The sequence below is a fragment of the Xyrauchen texanus genome, chromosome 3, assembly GCF_025860055.1.
Source record: "Xyrauchen texanus isolate HMW12.3.18 chromosome 3, RBS_HiC_50CHRs, whole genome shotgun sequence".
Taxonomy (NCBI): Eukaryota; Metazoa; Chordata; class Actinopteri; order Cypriniformes; family Catostomidae; genus Xyrauchen; species Xyrauchen texanus.
This window is the reverse complement of record NC_068278.1, coordinates 31,232,362-31,257,361: the sequence shown is the minus strand read 5'-3', so window position 1 is coordinate 31,257,361 and position 25,000 is coordinate 31,232,362. Positions and strand designations below refer to the sequence as shown.

Genomic DNA, 25,000 nt, shown 5'->3' with positions numbered 1-25,000 from the left:
TCCGGCTTTGGGAGGGTTTGTGAGAACATTTAACCAATCATCTGCTGCTTTTGTCCTTCTTGACAAATCAGAGCTTTCCAAATAGGCTGTCGTCATCAGATGTCGCCGCAAAGTGAACGGAAGCTACAGAGCCCAACTATTCCGCTCTAGTTTGGCAATCCCTTTTCCTTGCAAGTTGCACTTTTGTCTCATAATTTATTTTTTTTCTGTAGGTGAGATGCATTAACCAGTGAAATGCTAATGTTATTTGTTAATATTGAGAGAACGTTGGTTTCCTAGAGGGGGCGCTCGGCTGCTGTGAAAGGCGCACTCCCAATGGAGCCTCACTTAAATCTCAGGTGTTTGTAATTGCCAACTGGACATATTTGTACATTAAAAAGTTAAGTTAGAATTACATAAAGAGTGAAATTTGCGATTGTGATTCATTGGCCAATCCACATTAGCACAGATTTGCATGACAATCTCTTAAAGGTATATTTCACCCAAAAATGAAAATTCTCATCATTTACTCAATATCATACCATCCCAGATGTGTATGACTTTATTTCTTCTGATTAACACAAACAAAGATTTTTAGAAGAATAATTCAGCTCTATTGGTCCATACAATGAAAGTGAATGGTGACATAAAAGCATAAGAGTAATCCATAAGACTCCAGTGGTTTAGTTCATGTCTTCTGAAGCGATTCAGTTGATTTTGGGGGAGAACATACTAAAATGTATCTCCTTTTTCACTGTAACTCTTGACATTAACATGTCTCCTTGGCTATTATGGTGGTGCCTAGAGACTGCAATGGCAAGATGTAATAAAGGGAGTTTCATTTTGGTCTGTTTTCACCCATCGATTGGATCGCTTCAAAAGACATGAATTAAACCACTGGAGTAAACCACAACTATGAGCAAGCTTTAAGAATTACTTTTGAAAAAAATACACAGTGCTGGGGGGATTATGATGAATTACATGACAAAAAATGCAATCAGTAACGTAATCTCATAGATTACAATTTTGGGGGTAATTAAATCCAATTACTTTTGGATTACTTTCAACCTAATTTTATTTTATTTCACATGCATTTGAGTAGAATAATCATTTTGAACATAAAAGTACAAAGAGGAAGAAAATGTATTCCATTCTTTATTAATAACATAAAGAGCCTCAGAACTCTCTATGTGTAAATGTTCTTTATGGCATTTTTAAAAAGTGCATTAAACATTACATTAATTAAATAAATATTAAATCTAAAAGCAATGACAGTGCATGGCCAAAGTTTAGAATTCAAAACACTGAGACATCAAGCTCATTTTAAGTGCATAAAACAATAGCAGCATTTCGAATATTAATGACCACAAAATCAACAACATTGAAAAAACACTATAAACACCGATAAACATTTAACCCTTACTGCTTACTGATAGTCCATCATCTATTCCAAAACTAAGGTGAAAGATATTATCTTTTGAACAGCTAGAATATTCTAAAAGAGCAGAATATTTTAAAACAGCAAAGTTCCACTGAGTCACACAAGGAACAATTGTGTCAAGTTTATGTCAATTTCTTGCAGTGGTATCAGCAGCAACAGTAGAGTGATGGGCTTTGTTCCATATTGCTGCACATTTTGCAGTTGAACTTGTGTATGCAGGTCGGACCCTTGGAAATGGCATCCACCTTTGAAGCAATTAAGTACAATGAGTGAGCACACCATTGGTGAGGGAGTAAGAAATAATATATATTTTTTAGAAAATATGGGAGGTTCATTGAATCTATTTCATTCAATGAACCTGAAATCAACAGCAATGGCATTGCTAGGTCAAAGCTATACAGCTCAAAACTCTGACAATCTTAGTTTTAACCCTTACTACTTAGTAATTGTCCATCACCTATATGCTGAGGTGCATATCGTACTGTTGTAAAGTAAAAGGTGCACATGCTCAAAATTTTCATCTGTGAGAATATTGCACAAAGGGGTAAAAATATGATGATATCAATACATTATTAACAATTTACTGCATTGCCTTGTTAATATGTAATCATGTAATCTGTAAAAGTAACTGTAGTCTGATTATGAGTATTTCAATATGTAATTTAATCCAATTACAAGTACTTGATTTTTGTAATCTGATTACATTATCTATTACATGTAATTCATCACTACCCTGAAAATACAGGAATGTATTTAAATATGCATGCTTTGTGTAACCTTGTTACTTTTGAACTATCTAGCAGAAAGATACATAAACATTACCTATACACAAAAGAGGGATATTAATTATACCACAAATTCTCATAAACACATTCTTTCCCCAATTAGAAACCACAACGAATTCCAAAATAATTGTAATAGAGAAAATTAGGGTAATCTGAGTCATTGGATAATGCAGGACACCTAAACTCTGATCACATGTACATTTTTAGAAATTAAAAAATACTAAAAGTGTTCCAGATTACCTTAATTCATCTACCTACAAACTCCAATACCTGCCAGTTGAAACTCCCATAAAAATGTGGGACACAAACATCAGTGACCTGTACCTGCTTTGACCATTTATTTCCATGTCCCTTTCATTTTTTCACAATAATAAATTGCAATAAATTAAATTAATATGGAGGTTTAATACCTTTATTGTGTATATGTTTTAAATTATGTATGCTTCTGAGATGTAAACTTTTGTTTGTCATATCATTAGTGTATTTGAACCGCTCTTAATTGAATAGAGAAGAGAAATTCCGCTAGAGGTCCAGACAAGCTGTCCATTGGTTACTGGGTCCCTTTCAGACATTAACAGTCCAACTGATATTAACACAGAAATACATTTACACAATGCATTAGAAATTGTCCACCTGTTGTTTTTCCTCTTCTTCAAATAGCTGGATGATAAGGTGATTACAGTGACAGTGATTGTGAGAAGTTGTATTAGTCAGAGGGAGAGCCTCTGTTTCTTACACATATTTACCTTATATTCACAGTTTATGAAGATGTATTGTGTACCTTATACTAATATATATATGCTTAGCTCACATTGTTCAGAGCGAGAGAGTGTGTGCGTTTCTTTGGGGATTAGAATTGTGTGAGTGATTGGTGCTGACAGCGGTCTGTGTATTACTGGCTGGCCTGCAAATTAAGCCGCTCCTTTTTAGACTGCCTAATCTGGATTAACTGATGCAGTGTGCCCGCAATGATGCACCCCACTACCCTTCTCTCCCTCCCTCAATCTCTCTCTCTCTCTCTCTCTCTCCCCTTCTCTGTTTCTTTCTCTATCTGTTACCTGATTCGCACTCCTTCACCCCAACCCATCTTCAAATTTGTCCTTCCCCTACCTGTGTTTCTTTATTAACGTAGCTACATTTTGTTTATTTAATTTATTTGAACTCTCTACTCAGATATGTTTGTTGCAGTGTCACTGTGTTGGCTGTGTATTTCTGTGCTAATGTGTTCTGTGGTGTGTGTGTGTGTGTGTGTGTGTGTGTGTGTGTGTGTGTGCGCGCGGATTAGAGTTTAGTCCACTTCCATAATTGCTCTTGTGCCTGCGTAGCTGGTTGTTGCCAGATGGACGGACTGGTCCCCCCACCCCCACCATTACTGCGCCGTGCTCCACAAAAACTTCCCCTTCTGCAAACATACCAGCTCAGATTATAACACAAAAACATCCAACACTGACAAAAAACAACAACAACAAAATAATTCCATTTATTTGCTTTTAAAATAAAACAAAAACAACAGCTGAAAAAGTGGCTTGTACTGTGGTTTAAAAATCTATGAGAAAAGTGTAACAGAATTATAAGGAAAAAAGATCAGTAACCTGATCATTAGTTTGTCACACCGTAAATAGATATTTTGGGAAGATATTGTCTATCTTCTGTAATTAATTCCATGTTCAAATGTAGAAACTAATAGGTGGGTATACTTATGAATGACAAATTCAATTATTAAAGAAATACTGCTTTAAAACCCTTTGAAATTGTGTAAGTGTATTTCACCATTCTACTATTTTCCAATTACAGTTATATCTTTTGATAAGAAATCAATTTTTTAATTTTTATTTAAAAAAAATCTACTTTTCTGTTCAAGGTTTACATATTTTCCCAAATAATACTAATACATAATACTAATACATGTTTCACTTTCCATTTTGCATATTAACATTTCACGCCTTGTTGTTAAGCTCCTTTACAATTTACTACATTCTCTACAATTTTAAAGAGTTTTCTTTTTTCTTTTTACCAAGAATTAAATAGTAAACATAAACAGGTTTGAAAATAGAATTATTAGCAAACACATTTTAAAAAATAGTCCTGGTTCTATCAACAAGAAAGGTAAAATTTGCATTTCTTCTATTGAGTTTTGAACTCTCTACTGAGCTATATTGTTACATTATATATTCCTCTTTAAAATTACCATTATTTGTTATGTGGTAAAGCAGTTTGAAAGAATCCCAAGTTTGAAAGTATCCCAACCCCCCAAAGAGTTTGTCAGCATGTCTAGGTTTCCCCTTCACCCTCATTATTTTATAGGAACAAATACAGTGAAAAACAAAAGAGCTCTAATTTTAGTTACTTATGCTGACATGCAGAATGTTGGCCAGTACATGTTTAGGCAAAACAAAAAAATTCAGTATAATTTTTACATATGCATATGTCTAAAATAAATAAATGTAGTATTTCTGTCATCATTAAAATTTGGGGAATCCAAATATTTGTTTTGCTCTTGATTTCCCCCCTTGTAGTTGGGTTTGGAGTAGACTATACTGTTCTTAGGGATGACATACACCTCTGTCACAGCCAAATAACCCTGTCTGCACTGTCTCTGTCTTAAGCCAACCTATTACATTCAGTTCATCTTGAGTACCATTTGACACCTTTCTCTTGCCTCACACTTTCTCTCTCCTTCTCTGTGTCACTAACATATACTAGACACAATACAATTTACACATTTTCAAATAAAACATACTGCAGTCTCTTTCTAATATAGAATATATTAAACAGCTCTACTACAGCAAAGAGGGCTGAGATCCTGCTTTGGAACTAGTCAACCATCCATTCATATAGCTGTTCTCCATTCTTCTCTCATCTGGGCTCCCATCGCTGGTCAATATAGCATTCCTCTCTCCATCTTTGTCCTGTTTTGTTAATTCTTTATCCACATATCTCTTCGTTTGGTTCTTCTGTGTGTCCTTTTTTCTGTTTCAGGTCCTGATAATTGTTTTCCATGGGAAATGTACATATTCTGTCTATCGTCTGCTCCTGTAGTCTGATGAGATATCTCTCTTTCCTCTCTTTATCCAGGGTTCAGAGACTTTTCACATAAAGCATATTAACATAATTCAGCAGACTATGTGTCTGTGTGTGTGTTTAGATCTAGATAAAACTTTTACAAACCACCATGATGTAAAACGTCATGTCAAAACATCTATCAGACCATACATGTTATGATAATTATGCTGCTTTGTGTTTAGACAAGAAAGTATATGACAAAAATATTCATTTAAATTCATTAAGATTTTATTTGAAATTTATTTATTTTTATTAAGTAAACAGACATATACCATATGAATTCAAAATCAAAGACATTAGTGGAACCTTTGGTTAACTGACACAACACGTTAGGAAAAGCTGCATCCAAGTGAAAATCTTCAGTAGAATGTTTGCAAAAACTGATACAACAAATACATTTAATTTATTTACTCTATAGATAATGTGCCTTTAAGTCCACGACGCTATTCCGAGATCTGTTATTTTAGTGGTTTCCAATATAAAAGGTGACATTTCAGTAGTTCGTATTTTAACAAAAATTCGAAAATCGAAATAAAGAAGACATATTCACGTGTTAAGATACACGTCAAAAGTTAAGAGAGAGAGAGAGAGAGAGAGAGAGAGAGAGAGAGAGAGAGAGAGAGAGAGAGAGAGAGAGATGTGCTCCTTGATTAGCTGCTCAGTGTCTTATTGCTCAAAGTGTCCCGCTCCTGTCTTATCCTAAGGACACGCGCCTTATCCCAAACTCAACAGAGTCTACAACGTAAGTAGGCTATTTTACTTATAACTCCATTACAAAACATTTAAAAGAGAAAGCTTAATTCAGTGCGACATTAACGACCAAGTTTAAACAAAAGAGTGAAAACTTGTTGGAGACATTGAAAAGCGGCCGAGCATCTACAGGTGTCTGAGGAGACACGAGACGGACGGAGGACCGCACGCACCAGGCGCGAGCAAAGAGAAGCGGCCCACAGGAGCAGAGTACGACCCCCGGCCCATAAAAAGTGTCACAGAGGGAAAAAAAGAGAGTGGGAGAGAGAGAGCAATAGAGAGAGAGAGAGAGTGCGAGAGACGAGGCCGTCCCAAGTATGATGTCCTACATAAAGCAGCCCCATTATGCTGTGAATGGGTTAACACTGTCCGCTTCAGGAATGGACATGCTCCACACCGCTGTCGGCTACCCAGGTTAGTTTATTCTGATTAATATATATTATTTTGCTTTAGGCATTTTATTAATTTTGTTGGTCGTTGAACACAGATATCAAAATATTTAGAGAGGGGGAAAGTAAAACTAAAATTAAGCTGTAGCCTCATTTACCCTATTTCATTACAATAGATTTTTTCTCAATTTTATGCAATGTTAAGGGAGTTACATTTTACCCTTTTATAGCCACATTTACACGACTTCCCACGTAGGCTATACTAATGTCAAATTTTGTCCTGTTTATTTAAAAGTTACCTTAATAGTCTTTGCAGAACATAAATCAGAATGTTTGTTTTTATTTTTATGTATTTATTTTTTGTTGTTGCATTTTACCAGTCGAATGTATTGACATTAATATAGCCTACATTTTTCTTTTCATTAATATCTGCTACTTTGACTTTTATTAGGTTAAATTGCATAGGCTATATTGTCAATTATGAATTATTTTGTTTATATATCTTATCTATTTTATTTACAATTATCTATCTATCTATCTATCTATCTATCTATCTATCTATCTATCTATCTATCTATCTATCTAGTCTATCTATCTGTCTGTCTGTCTGTCTGTCTGTCTGTCTGTCTGTCTGTCTGTCTGTCTGTCTGTCTATCTATCATCTACATAATAAGTATACAGTGTATTGTCAATAATTGTTTAAGTAATTTTAGCAATGGGAGCTGTCCATTGTGCTGATTTGGTCACACATCATGTCTGTTTCTCTGTCATTTCACTGACTGTTTCAAGCTCACACTGAATAACTAAAATAAAAAAATTCAAACACAAAGACAGTTTTTTTCTCTTATACAAAAAAACTGCATTTCTTTCTTCAACTGGAAAAACTGAAGTTGTTTCTCGTCAACTGTTGGGTGTCCATGTTTTTTTTACATATAGCCACTCCGAGGAAGCAGCGCCGAGAGCGCACTACCTTCACACGCACCCAACTGGACATTCTTGAAGCACTGTTTACCAAAACACGCTACCCAGACATATTCATGAGAGAAGAGGTGGCTCTGAAAATCAACCTCCCAGAGTCAAGAGTTCAGGTGAGCCCATGTGACACAGGTGAGATCTAAGCACACCTTGTCTAATGTCTGATTTAGGAGTAACAAATGAGGTGCTGCCAGTAAAATAAAATGCATTTATCCCAGAATCCAGCTTACTTGATATGATGTGAAGGTAAACCATGCATCTGCAACTAAATAAGCACAGTGAAACAGATTGAGGTTGAATCCATTTCAAACAAGCAATTTGTTGGTACAGTACTGAATATAAAGAATTCTTCATTTCTATATAATAAAAGAGAGCGATGGGCTGAAACAGTTATTTTCCTTTTTAACACCTCTTTTATTTCTCTCGCTTTCCCTCTCTATCCCTCAGGTGTGGTTTAAGAACCGCCGTGCTAAATGCCGTCAACAGCAACAGCAGTCCAGCGGTCAGCCCAAGCCCCGTCCCCCCAAAAAGAAGTCCTCCCCAGCACCCGAGCTGACCTCTGATCCTGGTGCCAGCTCCTCGTTGGCAGCTGCCCCTGTCCCAGCCGTGCTCTCTAGTGCCAGTGCCGGCACTGCACCTGTTTCTGTGTGGAGTCCCACTTCTCTATCCCCCCTTCCTGATCCATTGTGTGGCTCCGGCACACCCTGTGTGCAACGCCCAGCTCCCTATCCCATGAGCTACGGTCAGCCCTCTGCCTACAGCCAGGCCTACAGCTCCTCTCCGTATTTCAGTGGCCTGGATTGCAGCCCGTACCTCTCTCCCATGACCACTCAGCTGTCAGCTAATGGGGGTGCTCTGTCTCCCCTCATTGTGCCCTCCATGGGCGGCTCGCTCAGCCAGTCACCCTCCCTCTCCTCCCAAGGATACGGCTCCACCTCACTGGGTTTCAGTTCCTTAGACTGCCTGGACTACAAGGACCAGCAGGCCTGGAAGCTCAACTTCAGCACTGTTGACTGCCTCGACCATAAATTCCAGGTGCTGTAGAAAGTGAGGAGGAGAAAGTTAGGAAGTGAAGAACAAGAGCAAAGGAGAAATTGGAGAAGAAAGTGTAGAGAGAAAGAAGAATAAATGAAATAGAACTATTGCTTGAAATTCCGGAGACATTTTGATAATGAACAGGATTGAATCAGCAGGATTCATATGATTTCAGAGAAGAAAAGGGGTGCCCATTTTGGAACAGGTGTTCCTTTGAAATTCAGATCTGCTCTGTGACTGGTTGAAATTGAAGGGACTCCTCGAGTCTACTAATCAGTCATCGTTATTAACCATTTACCTCTCTCTACACACACACACACACACACACACACACACACACACACACACACACACACACACACACACACACACACACACACACACATGTTGGTCTACCTATCATTATGAGGACTTTCCATAGACATAATGACTTTTATACTGTACAAACTATAGATTCTATCCTCTAAACCTAACACAACCCCTAAACCTAACCCTCACAGAAAACTTTCTGCATTTTTACATTTTCAATAAAACATTGTTTAGTATGATTTTTAAGCGATTTGAATTATGGGGACACTAGGAATGTCCTCATAAATCACATTTATAGCATAATACCCTTGTAATTACTAATTTGTAACTTAGAAAATTGTCCTCGTAAATCACAAAAACACGCACACACACACATGTATGCATGCACACACATACGTTTACACATCTAAATGGGGACATACCATAGACTTTATAGTGATTATTGTTAGCTTTTATATAAAAACAATATATCTAACTCTGTCCCACACTCTAAACCTCACAGAAATCTTTTTTGCATTATTCGAATTTTAAAAATCATTATTTAATTTATGTATGGATTGTTTTACCAAACAATGACATCCCCAAATATCTCCAAAGGGAGGTTTTGTTCGATTTAGCTCACTTCTGGGTACAAATTTGTCCTCAAACTATAGTTAAGTAAGTGCACACACACACACACACACACACACACACATACACAAACACACACACACACACACACACACACACACACACACACATTACACAACAGGACAAAGACATGCACATAATTGGAGGGGAACTTCTTGGTTTCTCTGCAGATACAAATTGCTCTCTGTGGGACAAAGTTGTTCTTTCTACTTTAATTTTTTCACAAGTTTGGATTGATTTGTCTGTACTGGGAGGCATTAGGTGTCCCTGTGTTGTGCTTTTAGCTTGCTGTTATTTATGTATTGTTAAATTATGTTAACTTATAACAAATAATGTCTTTTTCTGTTAGTCTGAGTTAATAATTACTAATTAAAATGAATTTAATGGCATTATGTGCTGTTGATATATGTTTTCTATTTGGGTAACTTTGTGTTGAAAAATGTTGGTGTTTACAGCAGTGGTTATGTTGCTTTGGCTGAATACATTCACGATGGGAACTAAAGATTTTACTCTTAGTATAACTACAGAATTAAACGTGTCTTTGTTTAATGAGATATGTTTGAAAGTTGTCTAACTCTGTTTCTCACTTCTTATGAAAAATTATTTAAGTACAATTTTAATTAATAAAAACACAAAATACATGGCCTACAAGGGACACCGGTGATCCACCTCAGAATGGACACAATTCCCCCTAAAGTATACTTTAATCTGAATTTACACAGAACAAGCATTGTAACAAATAAGCATTCCCATAAAGTCATTGGATTAATGCTAACAACTCATTATGTAAAAAAAAAAAAAAAAATACAAACTTATAAACAAGTCATCGTAAAGTACCAAATAAATTATAACAGAAAATGACTGTGGAACGCTCTCGCTCTGAGAGAGGGAAAACACAGGAAAACGTCTTCAGGTAACAGGGTTTTTATTCCTTTTTCAGGGTACACAATAATGTCTTCGTGGGAACACTGGGTTCCCTTGTCATTCTCTCTTCCCCGAGGCTCTGTCGCTGCTGCTTTATATGCCGCTCTCCCCATGCTTACTGAAATTAGACACAGGTGTTAGACATAATTTAGCTCAGGTGTAAGCGCCCTTACCGCTTTTCTCTCCCGGACGGGCGCTTGACCACGCCCCCGCTGCCACAATGACACATTTTATTCAGATGCCTTTAAAGGGGGATATTTTGATATCAACAAAGCATCTGGGAATTCAGACTTGTAATTCAATTCAAAACATAATTGAAAGCAGATTAACTTTTCATGTGAAGTTTAGCACTTTGGGTCTATAAACAGGCTGTGAAGTGCAATGATTCATTAGAATATCCACATTCTCTTTCTGTTATCGTGACACCCTTGGGTCAGAAACACAGGTGGTCCACATGGTGAAGGCATCAGGGGGTTTTAGAATGTTGAAGGTGTTGTCCGGTAATTGTGTTGCTGTGAAGGTGTGGTGTGTGGCCCCGCCCATGTAGCCATGTGTTGGGTTATTTTAGCCAATGACCCAGAGAGCACCTCAATCTCCTTACTGTCACCAGAACACTACCCTAAAGCAATTAAACAGGATTACTGAACCTCTCGCTCGCTCTCTCTCTCTCTCTCTCTCTCTCTCTCTCTCTCTCTCTCTCTCTCCTTCCTCCACACCTCTCCTTGTATCTCCTCCTGTTGATTCCATTTCCCTGTCTTTCTCTGCTATGACTCCATCACTTTTCTATAACTATTCCATCATTCTTTCTTCTCAGTTCTATGAGCCACTCCCTACAGTTAAAATTAGAATCAGAATTAAATTCATTATAAGGGATGAGGCTCTATACACTATGCATTTTAACAGCAACATGTACGTTTACTGAAGACTTATAAAATAGTTTTACAACAGATTCAATTTACAATATCAGCACATTTGAAATCCTTCACCCAGAATCACACAAAAACATACAAATTTAAATGTTTTGCACGACCACCAGAACTTTTCAAAGGAACTTTTAGTATTCACAGCACTAGTATTCTGTCAGCAGGTCCATTACAACCAAATGTTTCATCCTCTATGGTTTCAACCTGACTACTCCTGTCAGTCTCTCTAATCTAAACCCTTCTTCAATCAATCAGATTTATTACCTGACAGTCCACCTTCCAATTTCTCTTTCTTTTTTTTTTACATGTGTCTCTCTTATAACTTTCCCTGTAAAAAGACAGTGAAGATGTGGAGTTCTGTCACTCTAAACATGCTGGCCTCTGTCTCTCCACAGTGCCATTTTTCATGCCCTCTGTCAATCAACACCCCCCAACCTGTCGAGTGCTTCATAATCCCACTCTGACCTGAATAAAACCACATGCACAGGACAAGGAGTGTGTGTGTTTGTGTGTGGGTGGGTTTGGGTGGTTTATGAGGACATTTTGTTTTGGTTACATACTGGTAATTACAAGGGCATTATGCTATAAATGTGGTTTATTAGGACATTTCTAGTGTCCCCATAATTCAAATCACTTAAAAAACATACTAAACTATTTTTTTTTTTATTGTAAAAATGTATAAAGTTTTTTGTGAGGGTTATGATTAGGGGATATAATCTATAATTTGTACAGTATAAAAATTATTATGTCTATGGAGAGTCCTCATAAGGATAGCCATAACAACGTGCGTGTGTGTGTGTGAATATCTATGTATAGGTCACAGTGTCCCCCAAAAATATTTGGACGCATTTGGACAATTAAGTCACACTTATGGCAGAAAGATATTGCATTAGATACAAAATATCCAATCATGTGACATCCATCCATCCATCCATCCATCCATCCATCCATCCATCCATCCATCCATTCATCCATCTTGTCTTTCTCTACCTACTCTCTTTTCCTCTCACCCGCCCCTATTTCTCCAGATATTAATCTCTCTCTTTTTGACAGATTGTCTGTAGTTCATGCAAGAAGACAAAAGGAAAAACTGCTGAGCCTTTCAATCTAACAAATTCCACACGCAAATAAACACACACACACATATAACCCACAAACACACTGAAAAAATAAAGTAACATGGGTTTTAAAAGCAGCAGGGGTGTCCAAAGTCCAGCCCGTGTGCCATCCGCGGCCCTCCGACTGCTCCGATTCGACCTGCGAGAGACTTAAGAAATAGAACAGAATTTGGCCCGCTATGGAGAAATGATCTGAAATTCATATTCTGAAAACTGGATGTCACTATCACGTGCAGCTGCTATTCACAGCGCATCATCTCCGCTAGTGTATTCTGTGTCGTCACCAGCTTCATTCATTGGCAGAGTTCAACAGGAGTTTGGAATACTCCTTATTTCCAAGGATGAAGCACCACACAGAAAGAATGATGCATATATTAAAGGATTGTCATCAGGTTAGATATGTAACAGATTAAATTCTGAATTGATGTTAAGGCTATAGGGATGTTGCATTTATGTGTGTTTAATACATTCTGTCCTTTGGGACTTGCCGTGGGCAAGAGAAGGATGAGCATGTGCATGAGGTTACTGTTGGTCCCTGCAGGACATGTGGTTGAGATGTAGAAAAATTCAAAAGGTGCACCTTTCATGGAACTTCTGAGTCTCATTTTCATTATTTTATTATTCAAAACTGTTTATGCGAACCCAATCCAGATTCTCGGTAACATTGGTGGCAGCAGTTTTATATTGGATAAGTTGAATTAGTGTTTTAGAGTGTTCAACCTGGGTGTTAAGCTAGTTAGCATAACTTCAAATGTTTATAGTTAAGCATCACACACGGTCAACGGATTGTCATTATGTGGACGAGGATAGTTTTAGTATGTCGCAGGACCGTGACAGAGGCCATAGGAGCGTGCAAATTGAATTGCTGCCGCCGTTCTCTGAGGAGGGGAGGCAAAGCTTCGTGTGCTGGGCCAGACAGTTTAAAGTAACGGTCAAAGCACTCATGGAAGGGAGTGGAGCCGTTTCATACAACTATGAACTGACAAGGATTTTACCTACACGTTTAAGCAATGCAGATTTTTCTCTATGGGACAGTCTCTCTGATGCTGTTAAATCGGACTATGACGCGGTGAAGGAGAAGCTAAAAGAGGCTTTTGGAAGGAGACAGTTCATGGAGCGATTCAGAGCTAGCCTATCTGCCTGCCCCCCGCGCAGTGCGGGAGAGTTTAGAAGTGCATGCAGGAGAAATAAGCAGGCTAGTGGATGAGGCTTTTTCTGAATATGGCACCAGGGCCCAGAGGGAAGAGAAGTTTCACTGTTTCATGGCGGGTCTGGACCCAGTGCTGAGGACGAAATGTTATGAGCAGGGAGTGACGGAAATGGAGGAGGCTATAATAATTGCAGGTCGGTGCGAGAACACAAGAAATGCAATTGATATGGGATATGTGACTGCTAATGTCATATATTTGACTGCCAACAGGGCTGTTGCTAAAGTGAACTCTGTGTCGGACATAAGAGGACTATACAGAGCGATTGATAGGTGAGGGGCATGAAAGTAGCTCTTAACTGGAGAATGAGAATAACAGACTGAAAGAGAGAGTGAGATGCAGCAGCACAGATGAGTGGAGTAGAATGCGCTCCCCATCACATAAGTCAGGACAGTGCTGCTGTCGGGGGCATGCTTGCTGTATGCAGACATATGAGATGCAGAGAGGCCGCTCATCTGAAAGAAAACCTTTATGGAGTTTAATGTCGTAAGGAACACAATTGGACCCTATGAGACGCACTGCCAGCCCCTCCCCCAGCCCCAGCATGCGGAGACGAGGCAGTTATGAGGAGGAAACGGGAAAGCAGGGAGTGCACTTTATGACACCTAGTGGTGAGGAGAGGATCTACGAAACAGCTGTAGCTGATTTTGAGGCCCAAACACCAGCTGTACTACCCAGGGGCCTAAAACCTTATGACAGTTCATCTGAATTGATGGACGCGGAGGCGTACACAAACACTGACCAGGGGCCACTGGTGTCATATGTGAAAGGAACAATTGGGGGCATTGAACTTCCTATTTTGATAGACTCTGTTTCTAATGTATCGCTAATGAGCTCTGATTTTCGAATGTCAATCCCAGCACTTCGCGGTCGACCTCTAAAGAAAGACTATATTGCGGCCCGTGCTGTAAACGGACAGATGTTGGACATGCTGGGCACGCTTACTGTGACACTACAGCTGGGTACTGAAACATGGCAACATGTTTTTAATGTGTTGAGAGAAGCGACGCAGTCTGTATTGTTGGGATGGGATTTTTTTGTGAAAAATCATGCCCTGCTGGACATTAGTCATGCTAAGCTGCAGTTATGGGATGTTTCCATTCCACTTCTTGCCAGCAAAGGCTTTGTCCCGACATGCTGCAATGTGTCTCTGGCCACAAATATGACATTTCCGCCCCTCAGTGAGTCAATTGTGCCGGTTAAAATTGGTTTGCCTAGCGCAGCCCAGGTGTCTGGGGAATTTGATGGGTATTTGGAACCTAATGTGTCTGATTCAGCCGGACTGGTTGTGGTGCACACACTCACTAAAGTGCACAATGGACATTTCTATAAAACAGGGGACGCACTTAGGCAAGTGGTATTCTGTAGCTGATTCCGATGTTCGGCCTATTAAGCAGGACTCAGGTGAAAGGGGCGTTCCTAGACAGACACAGCTCCTCCCATATCTATTAGTGAGTCGTCGATTTCAACACCAGCTGAAGCGAAATTCTCATCGCTGCTGCAGGAGTACAGCGACATCTTCAACTCCTCAGGGCAGAATACGGGAAAATGCATGTTGGTGCAGCATTATATCAGAACAGGAGAATAGGCCCCTACTGAGTAGTGGGCATACCATACATCGCCAGAGAAGCGAGCTGAGATAGAGAATCAAGTGGTGGGCCTGTTAGCTGATGGCATCATTGAGGAAAGCTGTAGCCCCTGGGCGTCACCAGTCGTGCTTGTAAAAAATAAATGTGGTGCCTGGCGTTTCTTTGTGGACTATAGACATTTGAACAGTGAAACTATCCAGGACTCTCACCCTCTGCCATGCGTGGATGACACACTGGATGCATTAGCGGGCTCCAGATGGTTCAGCACGTTGGATTTTTGTAATGGCTACTGGTAGGTGGAGTTGGCCGAGCAAGACAGAGAAAAAATGGCATTTACTATGGGTCACGGTCTATATCAATGGCGCTCTATGCCGATGGGACTTTCCAACTCCCCTGCCACTTTTCAGCATTTGATGATGTAGTGCTAAGAAGGCTCCCATGGCACATTTGCATGGTGTATGATCGGCAGGTTTGAAATTAAACCCTAGAAAATGCCACCTGGCCAGGGATCATGTGGTATTCTTGGGACATGTCGTTTCAGAGCAAGGTCTTCAGGCTGACCCGAGAAACAGAAAAGGTTAGAAATTGGCCAGTTCCACAGTCTCCCTCTGAGATTAGAGCATTTGTGGGACTGTTCATACTATTAACGTTTTGTTAAGGACTTTTTAAAACATGCAGCTCCGCTGAACCAGCTGGTTGGCAAAAATGTGCCTTTTGTGTGGAGTACCGATTGTGACAACTCATTTAACTATTTGAAGGGAGTGCTATCTTTAGCTCCCATTGTGACACTGCTGGACTTCAATGCACCTTTCAAAGTTTCCCTGACGCCTCTTAGTGAGCTGTTGGTGCTGTGCTTGTGCAGGAAAAAGGTGGACTTGATTATGTAGTGGCCTATGCCAGCCATGTGCTGAATGCCACACAGAGACGTTGGTCCACTTTTGACCGGGAGTTATGGGCTATCATGTGGGCATTTAGGGTATTTAGACACTATATTGGACTCTCCTCATTCACCATAATTACGGATCATCGGCCACTCTTAGCGCTACGGCATATATCCATTGAGGATGACCTAACGGGCAGAAGGGCTAGATGGCTCTTGGAATTAGACCAGCTGAATTGGGTCATTGTGCACAAAAAGTGCAATCAGCACAAAAACGCTGATGCACTGTCCCGCCGTCCAGTGCCACCAGGCCTGGAGGACATTGAGATGGTATTCGAAGTAGTATGGGAATGCGGTGAGTGCTGAACAAATCAAATAATGACATGTCTTTTTCCCCTGGGACCGCTGAGGCCCCAATACTCTTTGTGAGTAAAATACCCTATCCTTTATTTACATGTAGGGGCTACAAGCATACCATAGAGCACAAATTATGATTAAAACTTGCATAATATAATATATTGTACAATATAAAGATTATGCATAGTGGCAATCTAGCTTCAAGATATTTTTTAATTATTACAGCGATGCGGCCCATGGCACCTTATTTATTTCTGCATTTGGCCCCCGACCGAAAATGTTTGAACACCCCTGACATACAGTATGTCTACACACCAAATAAGTAAATGTCCAATCGGCTCTTTTCCATAAAATGAAAGTGAATGCTGACCACAATTTTTAAGAAAACATTTTCAGTGAATAGCAATATAGTTTCCAGCATATTGTTCACCGAACGTTATTGTATGACTTCAAAAGGTATAGCACAGCACATATATACACACTGGCGGCCAAAAGTTTTGAATAATATACAGATGTTGCTGTTTCGGAAGGAAATTGGTACTTTAATTCACCAAAGTGTCATTCAACTGATCACAAAGTATAGTCAGGACATTACTGATGTAAAAAACAGAACATCACTATTTGAGAAAAGTCATTTTTGATCAAATCTAGACAGGCCCCATTTCCAACAGCCATCACTCCAACACCTTATCCTTGAGTAATCATGATAAATAGCTAATTTGGTACTAAATAATCAAACACAGTTGAAAGCTATTTGGTTCGTTAAATGAACCTTAATATTGTCTTTTTGAGATGCCACAGTAAGCAATACACTGACATGTCTTAAGGTCAATATTAGGTCAAAAATGGCAAAAAAAGAAACAGTCAATCATTGTCAATCATTGTTTGAGGAATGAAGGCTATACAAGATTTCATACAAAGGTGTACACTACAGTCTTCAAAGACAAAGGACAACTGGCTCTAACAAGGACAGAAAGAGATGTGGAAGGCCAGATGTTCAACTAAACAAGAGGATAAGTACATCAGAGTCTCTAGTTTGAGAAATAGACACCTCACATGTCCTCAGCTGACAACTTCATTGAATTCTACCTGCTCAACACCAGTTTCATGTTCAACAGTAAAGAGAAGACTCAGGGGTGCCGGCCTTATGGAAATTGCAAAGAAAAAGCCACTTTTGAAACAGAAAAGAGTTAGAGTGGGCAAAGAAACACAGACATTGGACAACAGATAATTGGAAAAGAGTGTTATGAATCTTAACGCCATTGTGCTTTTGTGGGATCAGCTAGCATGTAAGGTGCGTGATAAGGAAGTGTGGGATGAAATGTCACCTGAGTATCTGGACAAAATGACAGCTAGAATGCCAAGGATCTGGAAAGCATTGCTGCATGTGGAGGATTTTTTTATGAGAACTCTGAAGTAGTTTAAGTAGTTTTTTTTTTCTTCTTCAAATTGTAGTAGTAATTTTTCATGTTATTAATGTCCTGACTATACATTGTGATCAGTTGAATGCCACTTCTGTACATTATTCCAAACTTATGGCCACCAGTGTATATATATAGACTATTTTTTACAATGATTTTATGCTTTTTTTGGAGCTTGAAAGTCTATTTTGACATTTATTGTATGGAAGAGAGCAGCTTGAACATTCAAAACAAACAAACAAACAAACCAAAAAATATATTTATATATTTTTCAGTGTTCCACAGAAGAAATAAAGTCGTAGAGGTTTAGAACCATCCCTTAAAGGTGAAGGCAATGCTGCTGTCCAGAAACACCTAGTGGCAGAAAGAAACATTATTCTGTTTGATTTTTAAATATATTTTAAGTTTAAATTTAAAGTGCCCATTTCAAGTGATTTTATAAGGAGGCCAAAATGCTGAAAATTGTACCAAACAATTGGGCAAATTAGCTTTAAAAAAAGGTGTTTGCATCCCTTTAATTCACTTGAAATTCACTATTCTCTCACCTATGTGCCAGAGGAGGACAGACATATCACACAACTTCAGAAGTCTTAAATGTCATAAAGCACGTTTGTCTATTTCTGTGTGACTTTATATATTCTGATGTAAAGACATAGCTCCCTCTGCTGGCTGGTTGTATTTGAACCATGTATCACTACAACATATTCCTACCAAATAATTCAGTTCAACCTTAATTTCTTAGTCTCATGGTGAAAGTCCTTGAAATTAGAGTAGCCTATTAATAATACTATTAGGGTAACAAAGTATCACAAACACATGAACAACCACTACCACTCCTCAGTGACAAAATCAGATGCTGGTGCTCAATGAAATATTCCTTGAGTGAGAGAACCAGAGAAAGTGGACTTTAATATTTTTAACTCTGAGTACTGTTCTCTGGGAAACATTCTTCTTGTTGTATTTTGGTGTTTGGTTGTGTACTTTTTTTATTATTATAGTTGCTGTGAAACTCAAATGTCTATATTTTATATGAGTATACAAAGCAATATGTGCATGCATCTTCTAAATTAAATCCCCCTTCAGTTACAGATGTCATTGTTTCAACATCCCACAGTTGCAGATTGATTCATTGTATTAATAGACCCTTTTTCAGGATCTCCCAATTTTCCACAGATTTACTCTAATGCTTATCAGCAGGCCACAGATGATTATTTATGTGCATTTTAAGATGAAGATCTACTGTAACAGAGGTGGAGAATGATGGGAAGCCCACCAAGTTATTTGTCCTTAATGTTTTTTCTTATTATTTTGGTGTGTTATAAAAACTAGCTTGTTTTTCCCGTTCTGACATTTACCTGAAATAAACTAACTCTGGAACATAAAGACCTGAAAGTTACCTTAGTTTTTGGAACCGAAAGTTGAGGATATCTGCTTACTCAGAGTTAATTTACCCAGGTAAATCGCTAAACCTGCTTCTGGAATACCCCCTTGGTCATGTGTTCAAATGTGTTTGTGTGTTTATGACACTAAAAAACAATTTGTGTAACATCTATTTATTACCACCAGTATATGATAAGTTTGGAAAATACAAAGATCAGCTTATTTAAATTTCCGAATAATAATAATAATAAAAAAAGCACAGACATGAGGTTACATTGTGTATCTCCAGAGGGAAGGAGCAAAGTTCTATCCAAACAAAGTGAAAGACTCAGTACTACAGTTCTAAACATAAAGATTATTTATTACACTTTGTGACTCTACTGCCGATCTTTAAACTGACAAAAGTGTAACTGAAAGAGAGGAAACGCGAGACAGAAATAGAGAGGGAAAAAGACACGAGTAGGATGTTTGTTGAACAGTGAGGATGAATGAGAGGCTGGTTTAGAGCGCCCCCCTGTGGCTGCCTGAATTTATAACAGGAGGAGCAGGATCGGCTTTCTAATACATTATGAAAAACAATCAAATAAAATAATAAGACCAATTCAAACTGATTCAACTTTTTTTTTCCTCTAACAGTGGTAAGAACAACTGATGTACACATTGTAAAAAAGAAGAAGAAAAAAAAGACACCATATCAACAATAATAGTCATAATCAATATTACAAGTAACATCTTTTAACCAATAGATGCTGATTTGCAGTTGAATACGATTCTGCTTTGCTGATTACATTACCCACAGACACTCACACAGAGAACAAGTTCAACCCCACACTCACCTCCACTATGACGGGACAGATGGGGACAAGTAAGGGCAAGACAGGTAGAGGAAGGACTTGGACAGGTCTAGGGTTTAGAAGTGTTAAAAAGGTAAGCAATTTGGGGTTTTAAGGTAGAAAAAGGTTAGGATTCAGTAAAGGTGGACTGAGGCAGTTTTAGTAGCACCCTGCTGTGGAAGTTTTCCGCTCCCCTTAAGCAGACTGACCTCAGATACCACCCTGTTCTTCTTTCACAACAGTGAAGAATGTGTGTGGGGGAAAACTCACTCTCATTACACACGTTGAATATGTGGCCCAAGCTGGGCATGAGTGGACCTCAATTACACTCCCAATGTGAATGTGTTAAGAGTATGTGTGTGTGTGTGTGTAAGTGTATATGTGTGTGTATGTGGGTGTGTGTGATCAGCAGCACCTGTTACATGCACATATAATTACCCTACGTGTCATTTAGACAGCACTAGCAGACTGAGACACAGTTACTCCCCATCACTGATATTCTAAACTCTACCAAGAAAAGCAGGAGGAGAACAAGTGGAGAGACGGAAAGAAATAAAGAGGCCAATAGAAAGGGAGCATCTAAGCACGCTCTCCGCGTATGCGGCGTGCCAGCTGGATGTCTTTGGGCATGATGGTAACACGCTTGGCGTGGATGGCACACAGGTTAGTGTCTTCAAACAGACCGACCAGGTATGCCTCACTGGCCTCCTGCAAAAACCAACACACAAAACTGATCAGTGCATTACATATTTCTACATGTTAAAAAAGAAAACACATGGGGAACAAAACAAAACTTTAAACAGGACCACCAACAAAAATACATACATGCAAAAAAAGCTTAAACATATATGCAATAAAAAAATTAAAAAAAAAGTTAAAAGCAAGCCAGTATAACAGATATTTATGCAAGCTGCACGCACACACACACCTGCAGTGCACCAATGGCAGCGCTCTGGAAGCGTAGGTCAGTTTTGAAGTCCTGGGCAATCTCACGAACCAGACGCTGGAATGGTAGCTTACGGATCAGCAGCTCAGTGGATTTCTGATACCGACGTATCTCACGCAAAGCCACAGTACCGGGCCTGTAGACCACACAAAGAGAGGAAAGAGGCTTAAAGCAGTGGTCATCACAGGAAAAAAAAAAAATTATGTGCAATTGTAAGCCTGACTGCATGCATGTGTCAAACTAACAACCTAAGCTTTGTTTTGGTGTGTCACTGTTGAAATGTCACCTGTAGCGATGAGGTTTCTTGACTCCTCCAGTAGAGGGTGCGCTCTTGCGGGCAGCTTTGGTCGCTAGCTGCTTACGGGGAGCTTTTCCTCCTGTGGATTTACGAGCAGTCTGCTTAGTACGGGCCATTGCTAGTTGATATCACCTAAGAGAGAGCGAGGAAAAAAAACATTTTAGAACCCAGTTGCAAGAAGGGGAATCATTGGTGGATTTATGACATGCAAGTCAGGAATGTAAAACACCCCTACAACTTTATTTGGACAAAATTAACATCTTCTATAGTACTTTCTCTTACTTGTTCAATGCTAATTATTGAGTCTTGTGCACAAACCGGCTAAACTATAAATGACATAAATCTCTGCAAAATATAATGTCTCAACTTTTACACTAGTTTTGGTATTTGACTCCCTGTTCCGTTTGCTCTTTCAGGCTACTTTCTCCAGCACGTCAGATTATTCCGAAAAATTAAAAGCAACCACTCAACATAGGCTGACACAGCCTTTGAACCAATCAAAGGAGACCATAAAATAACAATAAACGCAATACCCAGTAGCATTTGAGGACACCAATATACTATCCAATCACAGATGTCTCTGCCAGTTGTGGGGGCAGATCAGCGCGTTTAAGCCCCACCCTAAACCGCAAGATTATGGCTGCAATTTGAACAGCAACTGGAGAGAGTCCATGCACTGAGGCATAGGGGAGGACGCAAACTTTGAAATATAATTCAAAATCTACTGCCCGCACCGCAACTAATATAACACCATACTGTAACAGGCAACCTTGGGTAACTAAATAATCGATTAAAAGGAATATTTGCCGCGAATTTACGCCATTTCACCGAAGTAAATATACACACATGAAAGTGGGACGGATTTCACTGTGTCCTCCGACACGCAAAGGAGAGCCTATTTCTCTCGCGTCTCGCCATCGGTTTTCTCATTTTCAGACGATGATATTTTAACGTTTTCACGCTTAAAACAAACATTATTTTGCAAGAAAGTTTGACAAAGCTGTGGAAATGTATATCAGAGAGGAGACGGTGATGCATTGGGGCACTTACCTCAGGTGAACGTGTTTTAATTCGCGCGGTGAAATATGTGCTCGGCTTGTATGGCAGTGTCAGTATTTACTATCTCTCACAATGAGAACAAGCGGTTAGAGCCAAAATGGCCGCTATGTCAATCATTTTCTCCCAGAATGCACCTAAAAAAAAACATAAAATTGCCCACTTTTACAGTCCCTATTATATTACTATTACTGTCCGTTTCATTTTAGTAAAATATAAAATCAAAAAAACAACAACAAATTATTAAAATGAACTATTTATTGTAGCACTGCTAGCATCCTTTTTTTTTCCTTCTTCTTTTTTTTTTTTATTTTACGTCAAATACTTTGTTTTTGTGATTTTGTTCCATGGAGAGAGAAAGAGGTCATCAAGTTTTCAGAAGATAGGTTGATGGGTTCATCCACCGTTGCTCGTAGTAATCTGGTTTATTCAATCAAAGTGACTGTATTTGATTTGACATACTTATACTTTCTCAATTAAGGCCAGTGTTTAGAGCAACGAGAAGAACATTAACACACATTATCCATATATTTTCATTAAATCGCTTTTGGTTGTTCTCTAAAATTGACTGAAGGTATTTTAAATTTTCATGTTGACACCTATACCTGAGGTATTTTCAGTTCTTTATGTATACAGAATAGTTTTGGGGCCCTAATGTATGCCTCGGATGTCATATCTGTTTTTTATGTATTGTGTGTCGGCCATACGTGATCCTAGATCATTCAAGGATGACCCACAGGTCCAGGATCAGTGTGAATGGGTTTCAGGCCAATTGACAGAACATTACCTTGGCTTATCGGCACAGAACTGCGTTGCTGCTAAATTTGATATTCATTTATCTTTTAAATGTGTTTTTATTGTTTGTAAATGTAAACATTTGGATTTCAATGATGCGTTGAACATTGTTGTTGCGAATTCTGCTGATTTAAATTTAATACCAATTTAACATTAGGTCTATCTAGCTTGAAAACATGGATAAGGTTTGTTGAAATTGTGAGAATGATTTACTATTGAATTTTTTTTTTTTTTTTACTGATGTCTCCAAGACTATAACAATGTAAATCAGTAATATTTTGCATCATATACATTTTTTTTCAGTATAATGTCTCTATACGTAACCTCGGTTTCCTGAGACGAAGGGAATGAGACATTGTGTTTGCTAATGCATATGGGGACTGTCCTTCCACACAAATGAGTTGAAACCCCTCTAGAATAACGCCAATATTCTAATATTGGCTATTGTGTTTGAGCCCCACCCTTTTAGGCACGAAGCTGTCCGCTATAAATGTAAGCGTGCAAACACCATTCCTCAGAATTTTCTGACTGAGGGACAAGGAGCACATTGCTTGCACCTTAAAAGAACTATTGAGTCTTGTATTGAGGCCAGCGTTCACAATATCTAGTTCCCTTAATTTCAGGGAACCGAGGTTATGTATGTGACCGAAACATAAAAAGATGTTCCCTTACGACTCCGTTCACAAATGGGGAACAGAAACCCATCACCCTGCACTACATGACCTACCACCAGCAGTCGTAGACACGATCAACCAAGCCAGAGCTCCCTCTACTAGGCAGCTTTACACCTTAAAGTGGCATTTGTTTGCAAATTGGTGTTCTTTCCGGTCTGAAGACCCGCAGAGATGCTCAGTTCGGTCAGTGCTTTCATTCCTGCAATAGAGGTTGGAGGGGAGGTTGTCCCCCTCCACCTTGAAGGTGTATGTAGCTGCTATCGCAGCCCACCACGACGCAGTGGATGGCAAGTCCTTGGGTAAGCATGACTTGATTATCAGGTTCCTTAGAGGCGCCCGGTGGCTGAATCCTCCCCAGCCAAGCCTGTTCCCCTCCTGGGATCTCTCAGTGGTCCTTTCAGGCCTTCAGAGACCCAACTTCGAGCTGCTTGACTCAGATGAGCTCAAGGCCCTCTCCTTGAAGACGGCCCTCCTGATAGTGATTGCTTTCATCAAGAGGGTTTGTTTCCTGAATGCTTTCTCTGTCAGCGACAGTTGAGTTCGGTCCGGCAGATACTCATGTCATCCCCTTCAGGGATCAGGTTGTGAACCTGCAAGCCCGGGAGGAGGCAGACCCAGCCTTTTCGTTGCTGTGTCTGGTACGTGCTTTGTGGATCTATTTGGACTGTTCTGAGCAGCTCTTTGTCTGCTTCAGCGGATGGCAGAAAGGGAATGCAAACAGAGGTTAGTCTCTCTTTCCCACCAGACCCAGGCCGTGCCCAACGGCACCTCTCTAGCAGATATCTGCAGAGCAGCGGGCTGGGAAACACCCAACACCTTTGCAAGATTCTACAATCTAAGAGTTGAGTCAATCTACAAAAAAGATTCTACAATCTCTTCCCGTGTTTTGTTAGGTCAGAGCCGGTAGAACTCTGTATTACAGAACAGCTGAACGGGTGTTCCGCTTGCACCTAGCGCCCTTCACCAGGTTGATCCAGTGCGCTTTCTCTCCCAGGTTAGCCACTAAGCTCTCGCTTCCTGGATGTTCTTCCTCCCTAGCCTTCTGGCCTGTGAATTCAGCTGAGGAATTTGCGACCAGACCCACTACGAGCCGCAAGTGCTTTGTACTGGGGTAGGGCTCCACAGGCCTAATACCCTCTTCAGGCAACTCCCTGTGATGTATTTTCCGTGGTACGGTCCCCCTGTCTGCGGACCCGCATCTCCCTTGGGCAGTCCCTCTGCTGCTTGTCGCTGTGTTTGTAG

The 25,000-nt window shown here is 39.5% G+C and overlaps 2 protein-coding genes across 2 annotated transcripts; one reads left to right on the top strand and one right to left on the bottom strand.

Moving 5' to 3' along the window:
* The first annotated feature begins 5,965 nt into the window (after positions 1-5,965).
* Positions 5,966-8,717, top strand: LOC127621101 (homeobox protein otx5-like). Its single transcript, XM_052094559.1, has 3 exons — positions 5,966-6,432; positions 7,344-7,495; positions 7,830-8,717. The coding sequence occupies exons 1-3, from the start codon at positions 6,336-6,338 to the stop codon at positions 8,424-8,426; spliced, it is 846 nt and encodes a 281-aa protein (XP_051950519.1). The 5' UTR covers positions 5,966-6,335; the 3' UTR covers positions 8,427-8,717.
* A 10,596-nt stretch (positions 8,718-19,313) lies between these two features.
* Positions 19,314-22,390, bottom strand: LOC127621202 (histone H3.3A). The gene is made up of 4 exons (XM_052094712.1): positions 22,284-22,390; positions 21,222-21,365; positions 20,918-21,071; positions 19,314-20,697 (listed from the first exon to the last, which is right to left on the bottom strand). The coding sequence occupies exons 2-4, from the start codon at positions 21,347-21,349 to the stop codon at positions 20,569-20,571; spliced, it is 411 nt and encodes a 136-aa protein (XP_051950672.1). The 5' UTR covers positions 21,350-21,365; positions 22,284-22,390; the 3' UTR covers positions 19,314-20,568.
* Between the last annotated feature and the right edge of the window lie 2,610 nt (positions 22,391-25,000).

Bases quoted from the DNA above. Each gene is read 5' to 3' on its own strand.
- LOC127621101 (XM_052094559.1), top strand. From the start codon at position 6,336: ATGATGTCCTACATAAAGCAGCCCCATTATGCTGTGAATGGGTTAACA. The intron at 6,433-7,343 runs GTTAGTTTATTC...TTTTACATATAG, and splicing joins CACCGCTGTCGGCTACCCAG to CCACTCCGAGGAAGCAGCGC. The intron at 7,496-7,829 runs GTGAGCCCATGT...TCTATCCCTCAG, and splicing joins TCCCAGAGTCAAGAGTTCAG to GTGTGGTTTAAGAACCGCCG.
- LOC127621202 (XM_052094712.1), bottom strand. From the start codon at position 21,349: ATGGCCCGTACTAAGCAGACTGCTCGTAAATCCACAGGAGGAAAAGCT. The intron at 21,072-21,221 runs GTGACATTTCAA...TGTGGTCTACAG, and splicing joins AAGAAACCTCATCGCTACAG to GCCCGGTACTGTGGCTTTGC. The intron at 20,698-20,917 runs GTGTGTGTGTGC...TGGTTTTTGCAG, and splicing joins CTGCCATTGGTGCACTGCAG to GAGGCCAGTGAGGCATACCT.